Source organism: Episyrphus balteatus, chromosome 2 (genome assembly GCF_945859705.1).
Source record: "Episyrphus balteatus chromosome 2, idEpiBalt1.1, whole genome shotgun sequence".
NCBI lineage: Eukaryota > Metazoa > Arthropoda > Insecta > Diptera > Syrphidae > Episyrphus > Episyrphus balteatus.
In genome coordinates, this window is record NC_079135.1 from 78338697 (window position 1) to 78356750 (window position 18054).

General features: G+C 31.7%; 2 protein-coding genes across 3 annotated transcripts in view; both read right to left on the reverse strand.

Moving 5' to 3' along the window:
* Positions 1-18054, reverse strand: part of LOC129910877 (uncharacterized) — a 244216-nt gene that overhangs the window by 120050 nt on the left and 106112 nt on the right. The gene's annotated exons all lie outside the window — the stretch shown is intronic.
* The window catches only part of LOC129910871 (transmembrane protein 132E), a 125644-nt gene continuing 113500 nt past the window's right edge, over positions 5911-18054 (reverse strand). The window contains exons 2-17 of one of the 2 annotated variants that reach the window (XM_055988460.1): positions 17233-17519; positions 16730-16978; positions 16121-16641; positions 15829-16054; positions 13818-13961; positions 13491-13696; positions 13268-13427; positions 13041-13193; positions 12734-12981; positions 12317-12672; positions 11840-12259; positions 11604-11769; positions 9691-9850; positions 9162-9636; positions 8812-9107; positions 5911-8650 (exon numbers count right to left, since the gene is read on the reverse strand). In XM_055988460.1, the coding sequence (XP_055844435.1) occupies positions 8636-8650; positions 8812-9107; positions 9162-9636; positions 9691-9850; positions 11604-11769; positions 11840-12259; positions 12317-12672; positions 12734-12981; positions 13041-13193; positions 13268-13427; positions 13491-13696; positions 13818-13961; positions 15829-16054; positions 16121-16641; positions 16730-16978; positions 17233-17519 (4082 nt within the window). In that variant the 3' untranslated portion in view covers positions 5911-8635. Of the gene's footprint in view, positions 8651-8811; positions 9108-9161; positions 9637-9690; positions 9851-11603; positions 11770-11839; positions 12260-12316; positions 12673-12733; positions 12982-13040; positions 13194-13267; positions 13440-13490; positions 13697-13817; positions 13962-15828; positions 16055-16120; positions 16642-16729; positions 16979-17232; positions 17520-18054 lie in introns of both variants that reach the window. The other variant, XM_055988459.1, reaches the window with a different exon arrangement.

Below are 18054 nucleotides of genomic sequence, written 5' to 3' on the forward strand. Positions count from 1 at the left end.
TGTGATGTTTTTGACCCGATAATACCGAAAAAACATTTTTTAATATTGATTTTCATAGCTTGGGTTCGAAAGGGTTAACCTGTATTATGCTTCCTCTGTCCATTATTAATATTTGCTGTTAGATCGGTAATGCAGTAACCTTCAAATATTTATTAATAAAAGGTGTGTTTAAAATTAAGTTTTGAAGTGTCCCTCTTTATAATTTATATATACTTACTAACATATCCTTTTATTGAACAAAAGAAACACACTTCCGAAGAAAATTAAGTTAATATCTGTTTTTTATTCTTTCATTTATCATTCCATTGAGTTGTATTTGACTTTATATACTTGTAATATTTACATAAATAGTGCAATAACGAATTTTTAAATAAAATCTTAAATGGCTACATTAAACGTATATAATTATTTTTATATATATTTATATATAAATGTATTTATTTGTTTTTTTTTTTTGTTTTACTTTTTTTTTTTATAATTACTTCACAATTAATAATAAATATGTTTCAGGGAAAAGGAAAATTTTTTAATTCCTATACAATATTTCTTTGAAAATTTGTAAAAATTAAAAGCTTTTAAAACAAAGCAAATTAAAATTTTAAATTAAAACTTATATAATTTTGGTTTTAAGATTTTGTTTTTAATAAATTTAAAATTACAAATAATACAAAACAAAAATAAAACAAAAACAAGTTAATACTAATGTATGTATTATATAATATATTATGATTTAATATAAATTAATGACAAAAAATATATAAATAATATTTTTATTTTTTTGTATATGTATTTAATAATCTGCCTTACGTACATACTCATTTATATTGTTTTCTTTTTTTGTTTTAAATTTATAAAAGCAATCGTACCATTTTCCTTCCACAAGACATATAAATATTAAAATTTTTTGTATGAAGCGCTGTAGTCGTGTTAAAAGATTTTCAAGAAAAAATAAAAAAAGTGCTGAACATCGATTACATTGTTTGTTTTGAAAATAAGCATTTTTAACTCATAAGTCAAGGGGTTATTCATCTCATAGGTTTTTTCTTTTTTTTTTTTTAATTTTATAAACAACAATAAGAGAAAGCATTTAATATATTATAATAAGATTTATTATGCTTGTTTTGGTTTACTTTGCAAGATTTTTGTCTGTATTCAGCTCCAATCAGTTCAATATTTTTTTTTTTGTATTTCATTCGAAATAGTTTACGTGTACTATTTGTTTTATTTTTTTTTAATAATTTATAATAATTTTGTTGTTTGCTAATAAAGGTACATAAGCATCATTTAATTGGCTTTGATAATATTATTAGTGGTAATAATAATGCGTTTTCAGTTTTATTATTTGTTTTAATTTTTTTTTTTGTAAACAAAAGATAAGATCTAAATGTTTGCGCTTAACTTTAATTGATTCACATTTTCTCCAATAATTATTTAAAGACTATTTATTAGAGATCTTGTGAATGTGGAATTGTTTTTTATTTTTTATTATTTTTATCTTATCAATTTCTTAATACCTAAACCTTTATATATTTATTATGCCATGTATATATATATAATTTTTTTTTAACTTTCAGCTGCATGAAATACTTTAACCATTATTTAGCCGTAACGTTTGTTTTTATTATATGAGTTAGATTGCTCTTAAGCATAGCGTATTGTTTTTTTTTTTTAATTTCATTTTATAAATTTCAATTAACAATACTTACGAATTTGTTTTTTTTTTTATAGATATTGAATCGTTTTTTTTTTCTCATGTATTATATGTCATTTTATTTGAAGCGTATTTTTAATAATATTTATTATTTATTTACGATGTATTTTGTTTTCAGTTTAAAGTTTACTTTTTTTAATTATTTTATGGAATACTTTTTACTCTGAATCAATCTATAAAATTTATCGTATTGTTATACAGTGTTTGTTATATATATTTATTTTATTTTCAATTAACTAGTTTTATAAATTATCTATTTATATAATGACATTATTATTTTGTTTTTGTATATATAAATCCTGCATATATATGGCGTTAATTAATTATTTTATTATTTTTTTTAGCAAATTAATAATTTTTTTATTCGGCTTTTACGTAGAAATATATTCTATTGTAGTTACAACAATATGCATTGTAATGTCTAATTTTTTGTCCAATATAAATAGAATAGTTACATTTATTACACGTGTTTTTTTTATTTTTAATGTATGTATATGATTCGCAGCAGTACATTTTTTATGGTATATATAAAATGGTTTTTTAGTTTTTTTTTTCTTTTTGTTTTATGTTATTGCGTAGTAATAATGATGAAAGAATTTATTCATGATTGATTTTTGTTTAAGGTAATTATATATGATATCAGTCGTATTCTGCTATTCGCTAGGATCAAACATCATAGTTTGATGAATAACGGATAGCAGAGTGAGACTAAATTATTTTCCAAAAGAATAACTAGATGGTATTGTAGACAGTGCAGTGTTATGTTGTGTTGTTGTTGTTTTATTTTTTCCTTTTTATTTCTATCAATAATAATTCTGTTTTTTTTTTTATTTTTGCAAATACTATAGCCAATACTTTGCAAACCACGTTTTTTTTTCATTGAAAATTTCAGCAAGCATTCATTTGTGTTTTTTTTTTTTATTTAATTTTTAATATAAATTAATTTTAATTATTAAAAAATTGGTGGAGTAGTCAAATCCAAAAAACTATCATTTTTGTTTGTTTAAAAAAAAATCAATATCAGCAGTGTGTTGGTTTAAAATGATGAACTATAATTTGCTTTTGTTTTTGCCTAAAAGCTATTAGTTTTATTGGTCAATTAAATGTTTTTTTTTTTTTTGTTTAAAGCAATTTAAGCACATGAAAATGTTTGGATAAAATAATATTGTTCATGCTATCAATTCCAAAGCATATATGTAAATTATTTTCTAACCAATATTGGGCATTTGGGTAATAAGTGCATTTGTTGTGTCAAAGAAAGCGTTTAAATAAAATAAAGAAGACAAAAAAAAGGAAAATGATTAAAAACAGTTTAAAACCCCTATTTAACAAATCGGCAAACGTTATTTAAATGGAAGTCTGGAAGAAGCCTAAAATTTTTGAACCGTTTGGTTTTCCTTGCAATATGCCGTATACTGTATACAGTATTCCACGTTTAAATTGGACTATGTGCGTCACATTAAGAACTGGGAAGAATTAAATTATTGATGTGAAAATATTTAAGGATCCACTTTAAAAGTATAACATTCAGGTAAGAGTAACTTTTTTGTTGATCATGTTTACACACTACCCGAGAGTAACAACATTCATAATTTTGTATAGCTTCTACAGCTCAAAATTTATATTATCAGTTAAAACTTTTGAAATTGTACAGAAAACTTAGATGGGTATCTTCTTAAAAGTATCTAATCCAAGGTGAAGAAGTACGACAAAGTGTGTTATATCTAGAAATATATACCTACTCAGAATCGAAGTTCAAAAACTTTATCGCTTTTATTAAAGCGATGAAACGATAGAAATAATTGTATCCTTTTATAAACCTTACAGGTATTTTAACATGCTTAAATTTAAAAACCTTTCTGTAGTACTCTGTAGATGTCCCGTTTTGAAGACAAAACGGGACATTTCCCGTTTTGAAGACAAAACGGGACATTTCGGCCAATTGTTATTTACAATTTACTTATCGTTCAACTAGCTTACAGGACAAGTTCAAGAAAAATTAAAGACTTTTTAAGCCAACGTCAACGAAAAGTTAGTTGGTACGCACAAGAAGAAAAATGAGTTAGGGAGATTTGTTTGGCTTACTTTCTAGACGACTTTCCAATCAAAGACCCAAAACTTGACTACTCTTTACTTCAATGCATACTTGGATGCAAGTTCGAACATCTGCATTTGAAGGGATATCAGTAAAAAGCACCAATTAAAGTTTACATTTTGGAAATTTTTTCAGTATTTTTGTATCAATCTCAATCGAACGGTGCATACGAATTTTTTAGATATTTGTTTCTTTATTTTCAAAACTACCTGACCCAAAACTAGAGCTCTTGATACCCGGATACCCGAGTACTCGCCCGAGTACCCGGGTACCCAAATTTTCGGGTACTACTCGGGTAGCCGGGTACCCGGGTATTCGGGTACCCGAGTACCCGTGTACCCGGGTACCCGGTTGTTTAGTTACCCGAATACCCGGGTACCCGGGTACTCGGGTATCAAAAGAAAAAAAAGTATTTGTTAGGAAAATTGTTGATACTGAGCATTTTAAACGGTAAATAACACACCATAGGTATAAGATTGAAGGCAAAAATTAAAATCAAAGCAGTTCTCCAGTCAAAGCGAAAACTAGCAAAAATCAAAAGATGCAATATCCGCATCGTCTCAATTTCTCTGGGTGGCCGAACTATGCCCACCGGAAAAGGGTCCTTGCCGTGTGCAAAGATACCTTTCATTTTGTTTATTTTGATTTTTAAAAATTTTCCAAAATATTAAGTAAAAAAAAAGCGGAGAAAATGAGGTTTGAAAAAAGCTCTCATAGAAAAAAATATTCAAAAATTTGTTTGACATGGTTGTATTGAAATGTTAATATTTCGAGATATACGCAATGCATTTTTCAGATCAAAGTCTTAAATGGATCCTGATAAGATTGTTGAAAAAATATATATATAAAATTACCAAAGTGTTTTCGAAAACTTAGAAATAAAAATAAAAAATATGGCTACCTTCAAACGCTTATAACACAAGAACGACGCAACTAATGTTAATGGTTATGGGCTTAAAATGTAGCTAAGAATATATCAATGAGTTTTGTTATTTTGTGAAAAAAAAATTTTTGAATCCAACATGGATGCCATGGCCATACAAATGGTTTTTGTTTTTTTGTGAAATTTTTTTTGTATCCAACATGGATGTAATGGCCTACCCACCTCGGAGTTAAAATAAAAAAAAAAACAGCAGCAACATTTTTGACAGACAGCTGCCAAAGTTTATGTACAGTGGTGCCAAATGTTTGCATGGATTTCAAAAATCCCGATGTCATTGTTTTGCACAAAATCTATATAGATAAACAAAAAAACACACCTAACGTTAGTGTTTGCTGTCTTAAATTGTAGCTTAGAATATACCAATCATTTTTGGTTTTTGGTAAAAAAAAAATTTTCCACTCTTCATAGATCCCATAGATCAAACGCTTCCAAATAAAACATACAAATGGCTTTATTGTACCCGGGTACCCGGGTACTCGGGTATTATAATACATGAAACTACCGGGTACCCGGGTACCCGAACTACCCGGGTACCCGAACTACCCGGGTACCCGAATACCCGGGTACCCGGGTACTCGAGTAATACCCGAAAACTCGGGTACCCGAGTACCCGGGTATTTGTGAGGACGGGTACTACCCGGTCGAAATCAAGAGCTCTACCCAAAACAAAAGCATCGGGTTCTTTCAGTTCTTTTTAAAATGTTCTTCACTTTTATTCGGGAAGGAAAATTTTGGATAGTCTTACTGACTTTCTATTGGAGTATTGATCGATTTTCGAAAAAATCTTTGTTTAACTAAAGGTTGCTATGCATACTAATAAAGGAAATTTTAACAAACTATCTCAAACAAAGCTTCTATTTGAAAGAACACATTTATAGTTTTCTACGTACATATATCAACAATAATTCATCTGACCAAAAAAGTCTAATATAAAATCATGAATATTTTAAATATCTTTGACAACTTTTGCAAGCAAACAAAAATGTATTAACCTGCAACAAAGCATTAATATCTTATGTTTTGCATCATTTTTTTTTAATCACTGGTTTTGTTTTTTATATAGTAAAAGTTACCCATATAATTTATGCATGTTTGATAATATCTGAAATACATTTAGCTTTAGATCAGATATTCTTCAATCCGATTCTAGGGATGCAGCTGTTTTAAACAAAATAAATAATTTATTTTGAAATTTTAATACACACATATATGCATGTATATATTTATCAACTATATATATTATATATATGGCAGCAAACAATTAGTTGCATTTACAATTAAAAAAAAAATAATAAGAAAATAAAAAAAATATGGGTAAAACAATAATGTCAAATGGAGACTTTCTCTAAAAATAAATTAAACTTAAGAGTAATATAAATTATGGCATTTTTGTGGCAGTCAGTCCATTTTTTTGTTTTTGTTATTTAGTTAAGTTTTTTTTTTTGTTTGTTTGTATTTTGTAACAATAATAATATTTGATTGGTTTTTTTGTTTTGTAGGTATATAACTAAATAATAATACAAATATAAAAACAAATATAGGTACACATACATATTTTTTTTTTATAAAATATTTAAAAATTAAAAATAAAACTTATAAAAATCAACAATAAATAAAAGAAACTATAAAACTTTTTTTTATAATAAAACGCATTGCAATTAGGCTACAGTTTTTAAAATTAAACAAACAAACAAAAAACGGTTGCTCAATGTATTCAATCGATTTTTTTTTTCTTTTCATTTGTGTATATTGACTAGAAAGTAGTGGGTTTTGTTTTTTGTTTGTTTTTAATTTAAGTTATTATTATTACTACGCGGTTGAGCCAACCAAGTAGTGGTAGTGTATGTGTGTGTTAGGTAGTAAGAGAGTGGAAGGTATTTACAAAAAAGGTTGTGCGTTTGGTAGAAATTGAATTGAAATTTACTTATAAATTTGTTTTAATAAAATACTGCATTTACATAATGATGGGATATTTTGATATTCAAAAAAAAAATTAAGGAAGTAAACACTTGTACTAGTTAATAATTCAATTATTTAGCACTAAGCAAAGATATTTTTTTGATTTTTGTTTTTACTAATAAAATGGACGGAATAGGGTAAGCGATTTATTTTCCGATTTATAAAAAAAATTTTAATATTGAACCAGCAATTTGATGAAGTTTCTTTTTTGAAATAAATGGCTATACCCTCAAAAGAAATGCAGCACTTGTATGATTACTAAACAAATATTAATTAAGTCTGCATTCGACTACAATACAGAGATATTTCTTCAAGATTTTTCAAAATTGAAGGCATTCAATTATTTTTAAGCACAATAAATTTAAAATAATATTTAAGTAAAATAAGAATTTTAAATGGTGTTTTAGAATTTGTAGTGAATCGTTATATGTATAAATTTAATAACAATGAACAGCACTTAGGGAGAAACAGACAATTGGGAATCATTTTTGTTTTGCTAGTTTATACACTTGAAAAAATTTTTCGAAAAGCAAGTATGCAAGAACTCTTGGTTTTTCTAAAGGGGTAAATTAATAAAAAACGAGCTCGAGGCCGATGTATGCATTTTCTAAGCCAAGTAGAAAGGGTGTCTCTTTTGTTGATTTCAAGTAGAAATGTGTAGCAACGAACCTTATATATTTTTAATAATGCATCTTTTTGCATGAAGTGAATAAAAAGTTCAAACGTATTCGAGAGTGAAAATGGTTCATCAAAAGGTCAAATGACCCCAATCTAAATGGGTACGAACCTCAAAAATATCGTACTTTCCAACACATCATGATGAAAATGTGAATGATCTTGAACTCTGCTTGATGTGACTGATGCTTACAAAAAAAGTAAGTTATTACAGGCATGAAACGACTCTTATAGAAATGCCATATCTAAGCTTCAAACTGATCTAGGTATGTAGACTAGATCAGAATATAATCGCTTTTGATTCATCTTGACGAGAAAGAACTTCCAAACGTTTCTCTTGTGGTTGACCACAATCTTACTGAAAATCTTGTGGAAATTTAGCTAATTAAGTATCAGAGCCTATAATTGCAATACAAAAGTATTCCGAATGTCAGTTTCTCAAGTAATGCTGTTGTCTTGTAAAAAGGGAAGTGGATTAATATAAAAATACGTTAACAATAAATATCATGAAAGAGGTGTAATAGATAAAGTTATATGATTGATTCTTCTTCCGATGAGGTATGTAATTAATAAAAATGATTTCCTAATGAATGATTGATATGAATGATTTTGTTGTTGTTGTTTTTTTTTTATCAATTGTTGGTTTCATTTTGATGTCATATATTTTTTATATATTATTGTTATGATATACGATCACTGCAAAGTCGCGTTATCCAGATGTTATTGTTGTTCCAATTATTGTTTTGGTGTTTTTTATTTATTTTTTCTTCAAAAGATTGTTCTGCCAAAGCGGTTTTATACACTTGTTAGTTTCATTTTTGTTTTGCTCATAATGTATTGAGTAGGTGTAAAAATAAGATATCTATTTATTGTAATTGACTGACTAAAGCGCTCAGATGATTACCATTCTAGTTTGTCAGCTTATATTTTTTGTTGTTTGCTTTAACTTGTAATTATTATAAAATCAACTTTTCATTTTTCGTATGCACACACGATTACAATATTTTGATGGCTTATTTTTTTCGTTTTTTTGTGTTTGTTTTGTTGTAGGCGGCGTAGAAGAAAATGCATTTTGGTTCTAATCATTCGGTTTTTAAGCGTATGACTCACTCAACTGCTCGAAAAAATACTCAAAATTCGGGTCATCAACATTAATTTCTGGACAAGCCGTTGGTGGTGGCAGAGCAACACTTCGGTATTGCTGCTGAAACGTCGATAGTATTTCGCGGATCTTTGCAATGATCTCTTGCACTCAGGCATTTGATTCCTGCATGGGATGAGATACCAAATGGAAGAGAAAAAAACAAAAATTAAAAACATAAAATTTGATAAATTATTTGAAAATAAAATATCAAAGCGGCCTTAAAGCAGTTGTGCTAATCACAATAATTCGAATTTATTTTATTTTGTTTATTTGTTTCTCTTTACCTTTAGATTATCAAAGTAGTGCATGATTTGTTCGTAGTCCATGTCGAGGTCATCGAGTCCTAGGCTCTCGCCTGGACCAATGTCACCGTCGACTGTTGTTGAGAACATTGGATTGCCGACCACTGTGGCACGTTTGACTTGATTTCTTCTTGATTTGCCATCGTCTTTGGGCGGCGTAATGAAGCCACCATTGTCATCAGAACTGGAATTAATTGTGCTCGTGTCTGGCAATGATGATGATGGAACGAAAGATGTTGATTGTTTTCTGTGCCGTCGCTTAACTTCAGGATTTTCATCTAAAAGTTGAAATTATTAAAAAAAGTTACACAATATGTACACTTAAATCTTACCAATTTTCAAGGCATTCAGTTGTAGTTCTTCCTCTGACGATGATTGTGCATTCGCTGATTTATTAACATATGAACTAGCTCTATGCGCTCCTATATCTCGCTTTGGTGTTAGTGAATCAAATTGAAATGCATTTTTTTGCTGTTGGGCAGCATTCTCTACAAGTCTCTCAGCCATGTGCAGTTCATTTCTTTCCTTTTCATCATCCTCTTCGGTCAGAGGACCAATTTTCTTTGGTGTTAATGGATCCTCCGGTGAGGAATCATCTAATTGTTGCTGTGCAACATGATTTTTAAGAGCCAAATTCAATTGTTCATGAGTGAAGTTTAAATGATGATCTGGTGGCCGATCATAGCAGCGAATAAGATCGATATTGCCATGTACTTGGGAGCGTCGATTGTGAGCATGATTTGGATTCCGATGATGTTTATGATGATGGCGCTTTTGGACAACGGGTATAGCATTTATAGCAGATTCCTATGAGCAAAGAATATTTTATTATAAATTTATAGAATAAATATTTATTTTTACCTTCTCTGTTCCAGTTTCATTTTCACTGTTGCTAGTTACGAGAGCTGTAACACCAATGTTACGATGTGGGGGCACCGGTGGTCTGTATTCATTTTTTCGATCATTAAGTCTCGCATGTGGTGGTAAAGGTGGGGGAACACTATCGTCGCTATGTGAAATACTCATTAGCAAATTAATTATTTTATTTTTTAATTTATTATTTTTTTGTTTTTTTTTTTTTTATTTAATCTATTGCTTCAAATTATAGCTTAAAAGTTTCCGGATAGTTGAAATAGATATGGGTCCTTGAATCGAGGTCGACGTACCTAAATAGTTTCGATTTTTGAGATTCGGATATTTTTTTAAAGCATTTCTACAATTTATGACTTCAAACTGGCATTAATTCAGTTAATTTTGGCTTAATTCAATACTTATTATGAATTTTTTTTGTGAACCGATAACCTATTTGAATTTTTTTAGTCAAATACATTTATCGTAGGTTACCTTGTATGATTTAAAAATGAATTCGTTCAACTACACCGGCACACAAAAAAAAAAAAGTGTCATGAACCAGAAACCAGACCTATCTTTCTATATGTTTTTGGGACCGCTGAATCCGAATTTCAAGTCCGTTTGGCCCTGTCACCCTCCAGTTTTGAGTAATATGCAAAAAACTCAAAAAAAGGTAGTTTTTGGGGTCTTTTTTACACTTTTCTCAAAACTGGAGGGTGACCGGGCAAAACGGACTTGAAATTCGGATTCAGCGGTCCCAAAAACATATAGAAAGATAGGTCTGGTTTCTGCTTCATACAACTTTTTTTTTTGTGTGCTAGCACGTCGCGACATGTCGCTGTCATACCCGGCACACAAAAAAAAAAGTTTCATGTACCAGGAAGCAGACCTATCTTTCTATATGTTTTTGGGACCGCTGAATCCGATTTTCAAGTCCGTTTTGCCCGGTCACCCTTCAGTTTTGAGAAAAATGCAAAAAACTCCAAAAAAAGTCATAAAAATTCAAACAAAATGCACTCACAGCTCAAAACTGGAGGGTGATGGGGCCAAACGGACTTTAAATTCGGATTCAGCGTGCCCAAAAACATATAGAAAGATAGGTCTGGTTTCTGGTTCATGACACTTTTTTTTTTTGTGTGCCGGTGTTATTAAAAAAAATTTTTTTTAAAAATAATTCCTTAAAGTTACGTATACGCAACAGTGACCTTTACATACAGGGACCTAGTAGAAAATGCATTCATTGATTCTGCCTTTAAGATTTAATATTAAATGAAAGCAGGCACAATAACTAATACAGGGCGTTCCGCAGTTACCGCAAAAAAAAAAAAAAGTAAGTAATTCTTTGCTCGTTTTACTTTTATTTTTTGGAATCTTTTAATAACTGTTATATCTCGTAACGTAGATAGACGGTCACGCTGATTCATGGGTGAAAATCTTGCCTATGTAACTTTGACTTTTTTTAGTGGTACATCATCTTGCGAGGAATGGAGAAGGTATCACAGAGTATCAATGTCATTAACTTAAGTATTTCGAAATTTACAGAAAAATCTGAGTTCTTATTAGTTGATGTAACTCAGCGTTCAAAGTTGATGTCTTTAACTGATATTTGCCAATATTTAAACAATTTGATGCTAAGCTTGAAGAAGGAAACAAATTGATATTTTTTTTAACTACAAGTATTTCCCGAACTTTAACTAATTTAAGGGAGTTTGAATTTATATGAAAAACTCGATGAATTTAAAATAACTGAAAAGTTTTTGTCGGTAATTAATTCATGAGTCGAAGATTTTTCATCAAGATTCACCTAGTTTAGTTGCCTGTTCCCTGATATTACATCTTTTGATAAGTCAAGGTTTTGATATACTTGTAGTAATCAGATAAAAAAAAAAAAATACGCAACGGAAAACATGAAATTCACTTACGTGGGTCTTCTATCATTTTTAGTGTAAGTAGCTGAATTAACGATGTCTGTGCTGATGCTTGAATCTGGGGCACTTGTGCGATTGTCAAATGTTGATATGCTATTAACTGCATCGTTAGGATCTGAATAATTAAGGATAGGATTGCTTGTGATACGTATTCTAGAGTCTGTAAAATAAAAAAAAAAAACAATTGATAACACTATGAAAAAATGAATTGTTAGATGTTTCATACAAACCTCTTGGATTTTCAAAAATATTTCCATTAACTGAATCTTGAGCTAATGATGATCTATCCATTGTAGATCGTCCTAACCATACCCAATCATGTGCATTTGTTGTTGATTCTCGTGGACGACGTGAGTCTCTCATTAGCAAGCCACCTTCAGTGAATGTATCTTTTGGTAAACTCTCCAGTCCCGACTCGATGGTAAGTGGTCGGAATTTTGAAGCATACACCACACACGATATGACAAATACAATAATAGCAAAGCAGAAAGCCGTCAACAGGACATACATTCCAATTTCCATTGACGTCATATCGCCATGTGGTCCTGGTTTATGTCTTAGACCACCAATGGTATTAATACTACCGCGGTGTTGTCTAGCCTGAACTGTGGGTTCATAATGATGACTGGCATCTTTTAATGGAATACCTACTAAATATATATCGAAATATTACATAAAATAAAATCAGTTTAAAAATGTTTTCTTACCAATAATATCAGCTAAATCACCACTATCGCGGAAGCTCTTTCTCTCTCCTCTCATAATTCCATCATTTTGCACTGTATCTGGTTTGCTAACACTTTCTCCTGTATTAAAATCTACTTGAACTGAAGCTAGGGCAGTTGCAAGTGGTCCAGGATTTGATTTTGATGGTTTTGCCAATGGCATACTTCGTCGAACCCTACAATCTTCAGACAATAAAAGGGTGACTCGCAACAGATCACCATTGCCTTCTCCAACGGCAATCACACGTGGATGATGTGATGCCAACATAGGGGCAAATGCTACCACTTCAGTATCCAAACTTTCCACCAATAGGAAATAATCATCCACAGAGATATCCCTATATGACCATACAAATTAGATTAAATAAATCTTCTTCAAATAAAAATTATATTATCTACCTCAATGGGGTTCTGGCGCCATCTGAAAATTCCAAATCAATATCTAATAGACCTTCTTGATACTGAGCTGTAAGTCGACGTGTGACAGATGTCTCAGCAATGTAACCATTTTCGATTGTACTATCGGGATTGATGGTCAGTTGAAGTCCAGACACCACACGTACAATTAATCTTGTTAAACTGACTTTATCGCTGCCCACTCGAATCTCCTTAGCACCAATTACTCTTCCATTTATCGGCGAAAGGACCTTTAAATAAAAAATAGTTAAGATTGAGCAAGAGATTATCTCTAAAGTGTCAATATTACCTGCACATCAGTCCGTCCCATCGATTTACCCTGAAGTACTCGACCTTTTAAGCTTGCTATCTTTGGATCTGCTACTCTCAGCAGGGGTTGCACTAAATCGGTTACCCTCAGTCCAGTTCTGCGTGATATCAGATAACTTATACGACCAGAATTCTAAAGAGATGAATACAACACAATTAAATTTAATAACCTTCACGTTATAATTTTCAAAAAAAAGTAATTTCTACCTGATCTGTTGCTAAAAACCTAGCATAGACTTCTACGGGACTTTGTTGGTATCTTGCTCTACAAACGGCCTTATCGGAACCCAACACATTCATAAAATCATCTCCATGTTGGCTCCAGACGTAAGAGCGTTTCTTGCGACGTCTAGTTTGTTTGCCGTGTCTACAATTGGATCTAAATTTAATTGGCATCTCAAAAACAAACTTGGGATATGTATAAACTCACGTGTAATGATGCTCATCAGGTACTTTCCATCCTTTGATTTGAGATAGTCTAAAATCGGAAACATACACTTCCAATGGGAATTCGGGCATCCAAACGATAAACTTTGCCAGACCAATGTATGTGCCGTATTTGACGATAATTGATGCATTCGATGAACCACGTATCTCAGAACCATCTACATAAACTGAACTGCAAGATGATGATACCTGCGCACGGATAAAAGGTGAAGACATAAATCAATTAGAGCATATATAATGTTGGTATGTATGGCTGCTTGTCTATCACATATATGTACATAATGAAGATTTGCATAGAAGATAAACTTACTTTAATAACACTTTCGTCTTCGGCATGACAAGAACTCTGCAATGTAACATCTGCTACTTTTCCAGCTTGTGACACAATGAAAACTTTCATAGCTTGAGCAACTTGACGACCTGTGAGCACTGCAGTGTTCATAAGTTCCCAGTTCTATAATGAAAATTAAATGCAAAATTTTATAACTATGGAAAAATATATGCTTTAAGGAGATAGAAAGATAAAGTAAAATTAAAGACCATGTGAAAATGATTCAGTTCAAGAATATGATACGAAAAATTGTACCTAAAAATTAATACGATTCAAACTGACCAGTTCTCCCTCTACAAAATGTCCATATCCTCCTGAAATTCATGGATTGGCTTTAGGAAGATTTATAACATGAACATTTTATGTGGATACAATTGACCCATATGACACATGACCAAAAGGTATCTTTTAATGGTGGATCTAGTGAAACGACAATCAATTCAATCAATGCATATAGTCGGTGACGCGTACAAAGTGTGTAACTCCAATTTGTTCGAAAATGCGATTTTGATGCAATGTGTTAGGTTTCAGTGAATGCCATAATATCTCATACCAGGAATTCCCATTTCATTCATAATTAAAATTATACATGATTAAAATTTCAAGAAAATAACACGGTTTAATTTGAAAATATGAGATTTTGTTTTTCATCTCTTTTAAAATTTGGTTATATGGAGTTAGATACTTTGCATACTTCACCAACGATATCTGTATCGTATTTAAGTGAAATGAAGAGGTATGTCGAAATCGAATAGGTACATAAATTAGCTTTATATCCAAAATAATTGCGTTTTACAATATTGTAGCGAAAATTAACTATGACTCTTTTTAGACTTTATATGATTATAGCCTTATGGCAACAGAGTTTAGGAAACATATAACTTTTCTGCTTACGAAAATATTAAAAAAAAAAATTTGATTTTGAAAAAAAAAACACTTCTTCAAATTTTTTTAAATTATTTTTTTCATTTGTACCTTTCTTCGAAAACCTAAAAGTGCTTTATAATACTTTCTTCGGGTCTTCTCTCAGAATATATCTATTTCAAAATTTAAGATACAAAGAAATTTACAAGTAACCCGAATTGGCTTTTTTGCAGTTTTTATTCATGTCGATATGAAGAATATTTTGAACACCCCTCGTAGGTTCTGTTACATCAGTAAGTAGATCGTGATAGGTTAAGTTAAGATGCAAGATGGATATAGTTCATTTGACATAGAAAAATTGTAACAGATTCATTTGGAGCTTCAAATTCAAGAGTACATGTTTTTGTAACGGAAAAGTATGTTACTCTTTGCCTTCAATACGTTCGGTTAACTATGTCAAAAACATTCCTGAATTTATAAGGCATTTTGAAAAGTTATAAAAATAAAATGCACGACTGGGGTCGCACGTACTTGCTCTTGCAGTTCAAAGCACTTTTATGTTAGTCTACTTGTAGATTTTAAAAGCTGCCTCTAAATTAAAAAAAAAAAGATGTTGGGGAAGAGCCGACATTTAGGGCAAAATTTTGTAAAATTAAAAAATTTTTTTTTGTTATTTGACTTTTTTGAGAAAAAATAAAAATGCAGTTTTATTGCCACTGCTTTAAATATTACGTATACAAAGTTTAATCAAAATCGTTAGAGCCGTTTTCGAGAAATTTGCAATATCGTATTTTTTTGTATGGGAGGTATACGTTCTATACGAGATAGAAAAAAACAAAAAAAAACCAACTTTCAGAATTCCATAAAAATCATCTGTACCAAATTTGAAGAAAATCCGTCCACCCGTTTAGGCTGTGGAAATGTGTACAGGTGGACGCACAACCGCACAGACGCACGGACGGAATTGCGAGACCCACTTTTTCGGAATTCTCCATCATCGTAATGTTGGTTTTGATTAAAACCTCAATTTTTTTTTCGACACGAAACCAATACTTGCCCTATAGAGCAAGTAAAAATGGCAAAACGGCCCTTGATATTATTATTTAAAAAAACAGAAGAATCTTACCTTTGATATTGGCAAAACAGCTTGAATATCATCTTTGTTGATTTCCAACTTAGCAATAAGTTTCTTTCGTGTTTCTTCGGGAGTAGCACCTGTGCTCTCCGGTGAAGCATCCTTCAGTTTTGGACTATCGTATACATAGCTAACTGACCAAACAATTTTTCCACCATCCCAGTTCTCTTTTGTGTCATTTGCGACTTCTAATAACCAAGAGAACACTTCAAACACTCTGCAATATAGAAAACAAAACTTTATCATTTACAATTACTATGAATAAAATGATAAACGAGTATACCTAGTGCTGTTTTCACTTTCGGCATCTTTTCCCGTACTATCTGGATCTTGATCTTTTCTAAATGCCGTCACTCGGGCAACAGTATGCTTTGGATTTTCCTTTTCCACAGAAACATTCCATTCATCTGATGAGGTAGTAGCTCCAAGTATTCGCATTCCAGCCTTAACACGAGCCCTAACAATAAAAACTGCAATATTCTGTTCGACTTGCTGATGCAAAAAGACCGGAACATGAATTTTCGACATTGGATAAAGGGGTCGTTGCGGCAGAAGTATGGTTAAGGAATCATCAGCTCTAAGATCTTTGTATGGAGATTGTGCTGCGATCAGAGGTATTTGAGCAAACGAAGTTAATGGTTGAATTTGAACTTTTGGTTCGCACTGCTCTGGGTTGCGTGATGGTGGCTCAAAGACACTATACGAAACCTGCACCAAACGTTGTGGTACCTTTGGTGGGGTACTGCCACGAGAGGTTTTATCTGGTGGCGGTAGAGCTGGCCACCAGCTAGACGGTATAACAACCTATAAAAGGTATTGCAAGTTATTAAAGTTATAAACACGAATTACATTTACCCATTTTCAAAGACGGCAACATGCACACCACACTTACCTCAGCCACGCATACGCCGTCCTCTCCTTCAGGCATACAACGACCTTTCAATGGCGTTCGGGATCCCATTGAGACATGCAACAAAACGCATATCTTTTGCCTCTGCAAATGGCCACCTGGATCGGCGCCAGCATGAAAGAGCACCCTTAGAACGGGCGAGTCACGAGGTATTGTCGTGCGCACCAAATGCGCCGATATATCCAGATGTAAATTGGTCTGTTGCAATTCCATGAGTGCGACAGTGGTATTCTAATTGTGGAATGCACATTATACGCAAACAACAACCACATCAACCAAAACAGAAAAACCGAAAAAGAGATAAAAAAAGAAGAAAAAACAACACGCAATTAAATTAAACTCTATTTAGACATGCTTTTCGATTTGTTTATACTTAATTTATCTGCTCTTGAAATAAAAAAAAAAAGAGAGACTTCTGTAGATGGAAGACCACTACTGGTGGGTGATCACAATATATGTACGTGTACGTGTAGACTTGGACTTACGTTTAAATGATCTCCTTGAGTTTCTACGGCATCCGGAACAATGTAACGAGCAGGCACCGTCTGTTTTGTTGAAAATGGTCCGTAGCTTGCTCTAATTGAAACAGGCTGGGTCGTCTGCACGACTGTGAACCGATCGATGGACAGCACCGAGTCTTGGGTAACTCGTGGTCGCGCAGAAGATTGAACATTTGATATCTCAGGACTAACTGGTGGTTGTCGTGGGGAATGCTTTAGAAAAAATCCACTGTCGGCTGCTTCAAAATGAACCTCGACAGATCGACATCGGTCTGCAAAAAAATAAACAAAAAAACGAAAATGAGCAACAATAAGGAAACATCTTTTAATTTAGATTCATTAATCGCAAGTATTTAAAAATGAGGATAATTAAACAACATTTTTGTAGTATTTGTTTTGTTGTTCAATTATTTGAATTGAAAACAAAAAAGAATTTACAGAGAGAATGGAATTGGGGGATGGAGATTGAAATTCTTTATAAAATGTTTTATGGAGAATAGTTAACATAAAAGGCGGGAGGCCTCCAATGGAGTTAGGTTTGTGCCTGTTCAGTACTTCAAAAAAGAAAGGAATGGTATAATTAGTTCTCCAGACAGAGGATCTGCGTGCCTATATCAAAGATAAAAGGTTAAAAAAAGATCGAGTATATGGTCGAGTACAGTTCTTTAAATTAAAAGGGCTTAGCAAATTCGTTTGGTAAATGGTAAGATGCTTTCGCTTTGTACAAGATCGAGGTAAACTCGTCAGATTCCAGAGTTTCTAGTACATTTAAATTCGGGTTAGAAGAACGACCTTTTCCGATTTACC